Below are 10,135 nucleotides of genomic sequence, written 5' to 3'. Positions count from 1 at the left end.
CATCTGAGTCCTTTACTGCCTTAATGAGCCTGACCCATTCTTACCCAGGTATTTTTTCTTGTAAACTGCATGGAAAAAAGCTTGAAGAAGTGTTTGTCGCTAATAAAAAAGGCATTGACTGCTTACAGAGGCTCTTTTTGAAGTTTTTGTGATAAATCACCTTGAATTGCAGCAGAGGCAAAAGAAGGAGTGAAGATTATCTTCCTCTGACATTATTCTCACCATGTCAGTTACTCATTGTTTGCTTTTGGACTTACAAGTCCCTGCAACATCCAAGCTCTCCTCTGTATCCTGGACTTCAGCACTTCTGTTTTAAAATGGTCTTAAGTTATGTGCAGAAAATATGGAATCGGGCACACCTACACAGCAGTGAGAAGGATGAGGAGTGTAAGAAGTAACAGGAAAGAGACTGAAACCTGACAAACAAATATGTTTCCTTACTTCAGTGAACATCATAGTGGGCTTTAGTCTCTGCTTGTAACACATATTCTAAATAAAAGCTGAAGCTAGAATAAGTTGAAACATACCAGAAACTCTTTTTACTTTGAGCTAGTAGTATAGTGCCACATCATCTGTATCTGGATGTGCCTTTTGCTTCCTCAGCTTAAGCTGCTGCTAAAATAGATTCAGATGACTCTACTTGCCTTTTGCCTTGTTCTTAACATATGTCATAAAGATGGATCAGTAGCACTGCTTAATTGACCATCAATACTGGTATACTTCATTGTAAATAACTCAAGTCAAATAGAAATGTTTTTTTGATATTCTTATTATGAATTTCTTCTAATTTATTTAGTAAAATCCCAAAGTCCTTTAAGAGTTGTGATGAAAAAGCAGGATGCATAAGGATTATGATAATGGCTCAATACCTAAAATTCATTTGGTCTACAACTCATTTTAGATTCCTTTACCAATCCTTTGTTAACCCTTAGTCTTTTACACAGATGGAGGAAGGAGCTCAGAATGCAGAATAAGGAAGGAAGAGGTAGAAGGAAAACATTAAATATATCATCAGAGCCTGATAGACAATTGAAATCAGCAGGAGTGGGATGCATATGAAGAAGGGAGCATAAACACTAAGAAAGAACACTAACAGTAACAATGTGCAGAAAAAAAATCAGTTTATTGTTCCATTTTTGAAGAATGAATTTAATGCAAAGAAACTCTTTAGACAGTACAGTGTATGACCAGACATACTTCTGCCATTATGAACATACACACCTATCTCTGTGTATGTGAGCATGCATATATGTATATAAATATGCACATATGTATATATGTATGTCCACAGTTCCTTTGAAGCTCAGATTTAATGCAGCCCTTTTGAACAATCAATAATAACAAGACAGTTAGGGGCTGAGTGGCCATACATATACATATATGTTTAAAAGTAAATCTGCCAAATTACAAAAATTATGGGCATAAGTATCACAAGGATGAGTTAGCACAGAAATCAACAGCAGCTGGAGTCTAATCCTGCATCATTCCATCAAAGACAGCTTTGCCAGTGATGCTCTGAGTGCAGGACTGGCATCCAGGCACAGCCCAGAACACCCTTCCTTTGCTTTAAGTGGCAGAAGAAGGGGACACACGTAACTGTGAATCCTCCCTCCACTGTCACAAACATTTGTTCCTCTTCCTGCCCCTTAAAGTAGTGCCATATTTACCCACTTCTCACTGCAGTCTGGACTCTCAAATGGAGCTTACCCACATGCTTAGGTACTACATTACCCTCAGCAGTGTCCTACAAATACCTCCTGTGTGAGAATCTTTAAAATCAGAGGGTTTTGGGAAAGCTGCAAAAGGCAGACCTCAAAGATAGCAGAACTGGAATTACAGCTAAGCAGTAGCCATAAGATTTGTCAGCAGCAAAATTATATAAGAAGTAGAAAAGTAAGGACAAATAGAACAATGGTCTGTGTATTAATGCTTGTCTAGAATAACTCCCTAAGCTGCAGAAAAGTATATCTAGCAAGATATTAGAAAGTTCTAAGCTTAATAATAAAGCTCTGTGCATTGTGTTTTAAGACTTACAAGCAGTATTGTATTCGAAATAAGGAAGCATTGTTTTAACCAAAGGTATGTGTGCTTATAGTGGTTGGACAGAACTACTGTCAATATGCTTTTGCTTTGTGTGATTGGTCAAAAAACTTTTAAAGTAAGTTGTTACATTAAGTTCTTTGTCTGCTGCCTGACATGTGAGCTGCTGGCATCTTCCCATTGTCATAACCATGTAATGAGACTGATGCTGGAAAACAAAACAGCTTGAGATGCGTTCCTTGGCAGTCCCGTCCTGTTGGTGATTTGTCCCGCAGCCAGCGATACTCCTGTACTTGCCTGCTGGCCTGAAGGAGGCCCCTTCCCCCTGGTGCCATTCCTGGCTGTTGCAGACACACTGTTACAGCTGGAGATGTGGCTCTAAAGCCTGGAGCTGTTCCTCGAAGTACAGCAGCTGATCCACTTCGAAGCAATCACTTGCCCTAGAAACCAGCTTCTCCAGACAGCGTCTGAGCTCCTCCTCACTGGCATTCTGCTGTCTCGCTTGCTTGAGGCAGCTGTACACTGCCTCAAATGCCTCCACTCCCAGCTTCCCAATGGCAGATCTGGGGAGAAATATTATACAAAAGGTCAAGTAAAAGGTAATTCATCTTATATAGTAACACAAACATTAACTAGTGCAGATTCCTTCTAAATGTTGTAGGTTTGATTAAGCACCTTGTTTGCCTGACAGGAAAAGGAACTAAAGTTTCCTGGTGAATTTCTCCGTGGTTAGTTGCTATACCAAGCCCAAGAATAAAAGCCTGGCCATAGGAAAGTCATGGGAAGCATGGCCATCTTCATTGTTACAATCCAAGAATCCTCTTCCTGCTGAGTCTGACACACTCTTTTATCTACAACAAGTCTGGTAAATGCACATGTATTACTGCTTCCAGATTTCATCAAAATCCAAAGAAGCAACCCAGTCAGCTGAACACCAGTGGCATGTTATGTGAGCACACTTTGTTATTCATTGCTTTATTTTAGCTTCTATCAAATACAAGAAAACCATTGTACAAGCTCAGTATGAGCTAACTTGACACTTTTTTCTTTTCTACAGTGCTCTCCTTTTATCAGAACACAAATCTGTAACTCAGTGACAAAACACACACAGCATCTTAATATTGATTTCTAAAAAAGAACCATTTGAAAACTGTAAGACAATGAACAGCATTTCTTCCTCCTAAAGGAAAAACATCTTTCAGTTCATATATCACAGGTAATATAGAATTTTTCACTCAGTGGTGGCTTCATATTTTGATGAAAATACCAGGGTAATTTTCCTTCAGTGTTTCAGAGACTATCTACCTGCTCTCCATGCTTCTGACAAAGGATTTGGTTTTTTTCACTAAACCTTTACATGTAACAGCAGTTGAGGGTTGGTTGTCATTTAGACAAAAAGGAGGTACTTGGAAGGCAACCATGTGATATGGCGCCTGCAGTACCTGAGGCAGCAGGAGCTGGGGCACCCTCAGCTTGTGGGTGTACCAAGGATGATCTAGACAGGGGCAAAAAAGGGGATCACAGATGTCCCCTGGTGCCAGCATTAAGGCTTAGAACTTCAGTAAATGTGCACGTAGGTTCAGAGGGAGCAGGCACACTTCCCAGAGCAGTTAAACCTACCTCCCAACAACAACTTCACAAACTGCAGTTGTAGATTTTCCTGTTTTTTGTACTGATTTTTTTGTTACATGTCTAACATCAGGACAAGGTAAACTCTTCTCACACAATAGTATAATCAACCTAATGGTGTAGTTACCTTTTCTCAGTGGTCATCCTGTTATTGCTGAGGAACAACATCATCATAATAAAATGTCAGCCAGTAAGAGTTCCATATTATGTGAGTTCCTCAATTCTTAGGAAGACATTGCAAAGAATTCTATTTTATTGCTTCTCAAACTTCTCCCATCTCACTTGCTCTTTGCTTCTCTAGCACCTCAATCAAGCCCAGGTGTGATCCCCCTTTGGCTTCAGGTCACCCCTCTGCTTGCTCCAGACACAAAGGTAGGTCAGGAACCTGGGGCAGAGAAAGCCAAGACCCAGGATCAGAACTCACAGGGCCAAGCTGGAATCTCTACAGGTCTAGACCTGATTCAGTCCTGCTTCCTATAACTAGAAATTAATGTTGTTCAGGAGAAAATAAAAACTATTGGAAATAATTAATTCTCAGACACTGGAAACCTAGAGATTGGATTACCACTGAAAGGTAAATGGAGATTTGTTTGACAAACAATGTACATTTCTTCACAAAACATTATCAAAAATATCACTATTTCTCCCCAACAGTTAAAAATCAATACATGAAAAGCCATCCTGATATTACTTCTACTTCATCAGTGCCTTTAATGACTCCTCTCTCCCTCTCAGACAATTATGTTCAATTTTTGGGTAGTTCTGTCTATTTAAAGATGAAAAATTAAGCAAATATATACCTTGGGAGTATTGCTTCTGCTAATAAATGTGACCTGCAGACTTGAGTCTTCTCTGTTCAGCTTGGCAGAGCATGCAAATCAGCCAATGTGTGCAATAGCTGATACAATAGAATTAAGGGGAAAATGTTCATGGGTTGAAAATTACAGGGTAGGTAACAAAAATTATAACCTGCTTTTACAAAAGAAGACATCAGGCTCTGTTTAGACTTGAGAGCTGCATTAATTTGACTCTACTACCACATCATGCATCACAGAGGCAGAAGTGTGGGATCTCAGAGAGTAAATGTCAGAGAGGTGTCACTGAGTTAATCTATGATCCTGATGGAGGGAGAGTGGAAAGCACTTCCTGGAAAGGGAGGTTTGTCCATTATGGTCCTGATCCTGTGCTAGGGGATACTTGTCCATCCATGTAAAATCCTAGAGATGCACAACTACAGATTGCTATTTCACATGAAATATGGGATACCTGCACTAACGTTTTAAAAAGAATTAAAGCCTTACCACCAAATGAGCTGTGAGAGCAAGTGCAGAACTCCCATTTACAGCCACATTTGGCCATCCATGTTTTCTGATTTACTGGCACTTACTCTCCTCATGTTATCCTATAGCTCAGTCACCTACAAACTCACTGTGAGTCATCATCTCATTTTCAGCCAAGATGACACGAGCGAAGGGGATACCTGACATCTGGGATTTCATTACTGTGAAAAATTATGGGCCAGACCTCCTTCCCACACTGGCCTAAATTGTTTTTCAGTATGCTAAAATGCAAGGAATTACATGGGGCTCTACCAATCAAGGGTCTGGCTTTGGATGATGCTCAATAATGTGCTTAAATGTCATGTCTCAGATTGTTCTTTTCTTTCTTTGTTAGAGTTAGATGGAGGGATTCATGGAGATCAACTTGCTTCACTCCTGGTGAGTGGTCCCAATGCTCCAGGCAGAGGAGACATGGGGCTGGAAGCATGCTGTGACCACCAACCCACTGGCTGCACAGCAGATATTGCCAGTCTGGGGAAACTCACATCCACGTAAGCTGTGGCCTGAAAAAAAATTACTCTTGTTGCCAGCTCTTGTGCAGCACACAACACATGCCTGAGAAAATCAACTGCAACAAGACCCAAAGGCCACATTGATATTTGATTTGTGGATAATGATGGAGTGTGGACATAAAATAGAGACTTGGTTTTATCAAGGATAAGGCACTTCTGAGTATGCGAGATGCAGTAAAGAATATCAGCAAAATCACAGGCACCGCTGGAGTTAGAGGGGAGCTAAATAGGAGCCTTGAGAACTGCAATTTTTAGACACAGGGTGTCTAAAACCATTCCAAGTCATTTAGTGGATCTGAATTTATCAGGCTATCTGGTGATTTGCAGTTGATTTTCTACGCATCAGTGCAAAATTACTAAAATTTGACAATATAATAATGTTGTGTTCTCAAGCTGGCTGAGGAAGTCGTAAATCTTTCCCTAGGTGAACAAAGAATTCCCTATTATTCCAGTGGTCTTCATTTTGACTATTCTGGTGCTAGCTACATATTAACACCTCCTTTCTGGCTTGGAGATCAATTACAATAGACCTACCTTTATGCCACACTGACAAAAGCCACAAAACAAGATTAATGCTGAAGCTGTGCTCCTCCTTGGGCATTAGCAGCCAGGTTAATATCTCTCAACAACTTGTCATGACCTGCCTTGAAGGATAACTATGACACAAATCAGCAGCTAAGGGGTTTTTCAGCTTCTCACTTTCCAGTGTCATTTAGCATGATGGCAGCTATCATTAAAAGGTATCCTGGTCTCAGTGGTGCCTGCAGGGAGCTGTGTGTGGTCTGTGCAAGGAGAGGCTCTGCACAAGCCACTACTGAACACACCAGAGTAGTAACACCATGAAAGTCCCTCCAGCATCAGGCATCAGCACCTCTGCCATAACAGGCAACAAACACACTGCTCCTAAGACAAACACAGAAAATTCAGTTATTTCAAAATTCCAGTTACTCATGCCTACATCAAAGCAAACCTCAATAAAGAAACTTTCTGCACATGGAATACCCATTCCACTGAGCATTTATTTATCCTTTTGAATGCAGCCAGGCCACCTGCATCCACCACCAAAGAGCATATTGTAAAGTAGAGAGCAAATCTGTGTTGATTTTGGCTCATGGGGCATGAAAGCAAGTGCAGGGATCTTTGAAAGAAAAATTTCAGTAGATGCCTCTAAATTCTGTTCTTCCTAACTCAAGGAGCTAACCCCATAGAGTCCAGCCGTATTACTTAGGATTCTCATCAACACATCCAAAAATGATTTGTCCCTGAATTAATGCTATTTCCAAGCAACAGTTTATTAACCCCATATTTCTCTTTAAAATAGTACAACCATGCCACTTAGCAGCTAACCAGTAGTGATAGGAATCTCAGCCAAAAAGATTGTTACATTTATCTCCTGAGATGACTTTGCAAAAGAATCAGGAAATTACATATCCTTAATCTCATACAAAATATTGTTTTCTAACTGTACCAGAAAATCTGAAGATATCTGCTACAGCATCTCATGGTTCAGTAAACAAACAGGTTTATCTCAGTTAGAACACAAAGGATCTCTGTCCTCTCGAGTTATCTTTCTGTCATTCTGTTTGCTGGCATTGCTGACTATGAATAATTAAAACTTTGACACTTGAAAGAAATGGCTCTGGGTTCAAATCTTCATTTTCAGCATTACTTCTCTGTTGCTCTTTAAAGACCCCTTGAGATCTGCTAGGAGAAGGACATAATAAGTTCCATGATCCAAGTTTTAGGAACTTATTTATAAAGGTAGGGCAACTCTTTTCTAGTTCTGACAGCTGTTCAATCTTGGGAATGTGAAAAAAAATAGCTAAGGCTGAGAAAAGGTCTTATAAAAAAATAAAAAAGGCAATGGAAAGTATTATTATATAAAAGCTAGTAAGAAAAGAAATACAAATTACTAATATTAGCCTCCACCTTCACCTTCAAGCCTCAATGGACTTCGACTATTCTCATATTACTGCTGAATGAAAATTTCTTCACTTGAAAACACAATGATAATTTTCCTAATTCATCCTTAATTACTTTGTACTTCCTGAATTAAAGCACCTTAATTTGATTGCAAACAAAACTCTCTGATGCCCTACTTCAAAGACCTGCAAAATCTAAAGCATATTTAAGACATGTTTTCCCATGAGTTAAGAAGGATCTTATTATTAAAACATGTAGACACATAGGTGAAGAAACATCAACCATAATATTCTCCATGCACCTCATATTCAGAGATAAATGAATTAATATAATAGGAATTGAAGCTGACATCTGCTCTTGGAAAAAGCGTTAATGAGAATTTAGAGCTGCTAGTTGAATTCTAGCTACTATGGATTTAGAAAATACTTTATCATAAGAGAAAACATGTTTCTATTCATTTTTCCCACAGAAGGAAAAAAATTACAGCAAAACAGTTATTAATATCAAACCCGAACACTGCAATTGTAAAGTCCTCCTATATTAAGAAATTTACTACCAATACTAAAAATAAGAGCAGAAATATATTTGCTTCTATAGAGCTTTTCTTCATGAGGTAGGGTGAGTGATAATTACACTCTTTCACTGTGGCCATGAAGAATTACCTGAAACACACTTCCCTGAGCTTTATGCACAGCCTGAGATTTCCTAGTTTTTCTATAATTATTTTAAACAACATTCTGATTTTTAGCAGTGCCATGTTATTCAAAGAACCTTTGAAAAGTCAGTCATCAGTTTAATTCATTCAGCATCACTGATCAAGATCAAGAAGGAATTCCAGGCACACTTAACACATCCCTGATGCTATTTGCTTTGTTTATCAATGCATTTGTTTTAGACAGGTGTCTCTGAAGAGCAGCACAATGTACAGCTACTTCTTGAATGTGGGTATGTGAGGATACAGTAGTTACCTCTGAAAAGTAAACCATTATATGAAGATCTTGTAAGAATTTAAGAATATAACTTCATTCTCCTTTGTTCAGCTGTGTGGTAATACAGAGTTAATGCTGATTTCCTTTTACATGGCTTAATACTTAATACTGTGTCAGGGGGTCTCTCCTGACATAGGATTTCATACCAAAATTAAAGTTTTAAAACCAACAATTTACCTCTCAGAGAAAGAAAAAGGTACTTATGCATTTTCATGAAACAATCAGAATACTAACTATTACTACATATATTTTTTCTCAATCCAAGCATTGTGTTTAACCATATTCTATTAAGTGTTACTACATAAAACAATGCATTTCTGAGTCAGCAATAAGTCAGTCTCATTAAAAGGTTTGTCAATGTTTCAAAGGTGCTTCAGTGGAGAGATTAATGAAATCAGTTGGTAGGGAGATAGACAATTCTTTACAGAAATATCACAAACACCACAGTAATTTACTCACAACATTTCCAGCTGGGTTTGAGCACTGCAGAGCCACAAAGGGAGGTGAAGCAGCATTCAAGATCTGAGCTATGCTAACACCCATACAAGGTTACAGTAAAAGTAAAAATACTCTTAAACTATCTAATCAAAAAGACATTTTAAAAGCTAAAAAAAAAAACCCTAACTGCTGTGGAATGTGAGATGTCCAATTATGTCAAATATTTAAGTGTATATATACATAAAATAGACACTAACATATACACAAAAATGGCTCCCAAACCCATTTGCATAAGGTTTTATGCAAACAATTTTTCGAACATCAACCATTTGGGCTTAGTTCACATCTATATCCTCCCAATGGGGCCTGAAGCTAGGTGGATTAAGTCCACAACTTCTTTCAGGTCTCTTTTCACATCTGTAGCTCTTTAAAAAATTCCTAGCATAAAACAGGACTAAGGCAAATTCACATTTTGGCAGAGCCTTAAAATTCCATGACGACACCATTCTAGAGAGAAAGAAAGAAAAGCAATTACTAACTATGGACAGTAGATTTATGATTTTCAGAAAGGCCTAGAAAGATTTACATATTTAGTTTCTTCTGGGTCTGTACCAAAATAAGATTCACAGAGCTGTTTAGGCATTTAAAGATGTAGATAGAAGTCTAGTACTTATTTTTTTTCCTACAAAGCAAACATTTAATATCTTTCAAAAGAGAGCTGTGATCATTCCTGCATCAAACCTCTTGGAAAATTCCCTACATACATTTCTCTCAAGTAAACTTCCCAAGGTTGCAATGCTACTTCTAGTAAATGCTGTCAAAATTATTCGAGTGGTTCCGTATGGAAAATAGACTATATAATTAATGTTGCATGAAAGCATATTTGCATTTGCAAACTATTGACAAAATCAAGGTGCTGGAAATCTGAACAGCTCAATCTATGCATTATGTATGCTCAGCACGAGAAACTAGGCAAGCTATGCTTTGTGTGCAAAACAAAAAGAAGTATAAGGCTCTGAATGTTTTGAGTGTTTGGGGCCACTTGACATTTTCAAATGAATGAGCCTATACTTAAAATTTTAGTTGTTTTGCTACTGAAATGCAATTTTCAAAGTGAATAAAAACTCTGTCTAGTGCTGAAGCAATCATAGCATTAATGTCCACTTTAAAAAAAAAAAGTCCTTAAAAATTCAGAATAACAGAATGACTCATGGATCTATGACATACAGTTCAACAGAGAAGCCGAAAAAAAAAATCTGCGTTT

At 38.2% G+C, this 10,135-nt stretch overlaps 1 protein-coding gene across 6 annotated transcripts in view; it reads right to left on the bottom strand.

Annotated features, from left to right (window-relative positions):
* Positions 1 to 1,104: 1,104 nt before the first annotated feature.
* The window catches only part of NEK11 (NIMA related kinase 11), an 82,462-nt gene continuing 73,431 nt past the window's right edge, over positions 1,105 to 10,135 (bottom strand). For all 6 annotated transcript variants that reach the window (XM_071429505.1, XM_071429508.1, XM_071429509.1 and 3 more), the window contains one exon: positions 1,105 to 2,603. In XM_071429505.1, coding sequence (XP_071285606.1) covers positions 2,399 to 2,603 — 205 coding nt within the window. In that variant the 3' untranslated portion in view covers positions 1,105 to 2,398. The remainder of the gene's footprint in view (positions 2,604 to 10,135) is intronic.

The sequence above is a fragment of the Agelaius tricolor genome, unplaced genomic scaffold (genome assembly GCF_023055355.1).
Source record: "Agelaius tricolor isolate 1412-34295 unplaced genomic scaffold, bAgeTri1.0.p SCAF_6, whole genome shotgun sequence".
Classification (NCBI taxonomy): domain Eukaryota; kingdom Metazoa; phylum Chordata; class Aves; order Passeriformes; family Icteridae; genus Agelaius; species Agelaius tricolor.
This window is presented reverse-complemented; position numbering and strand designations above follow the sequence as displayed.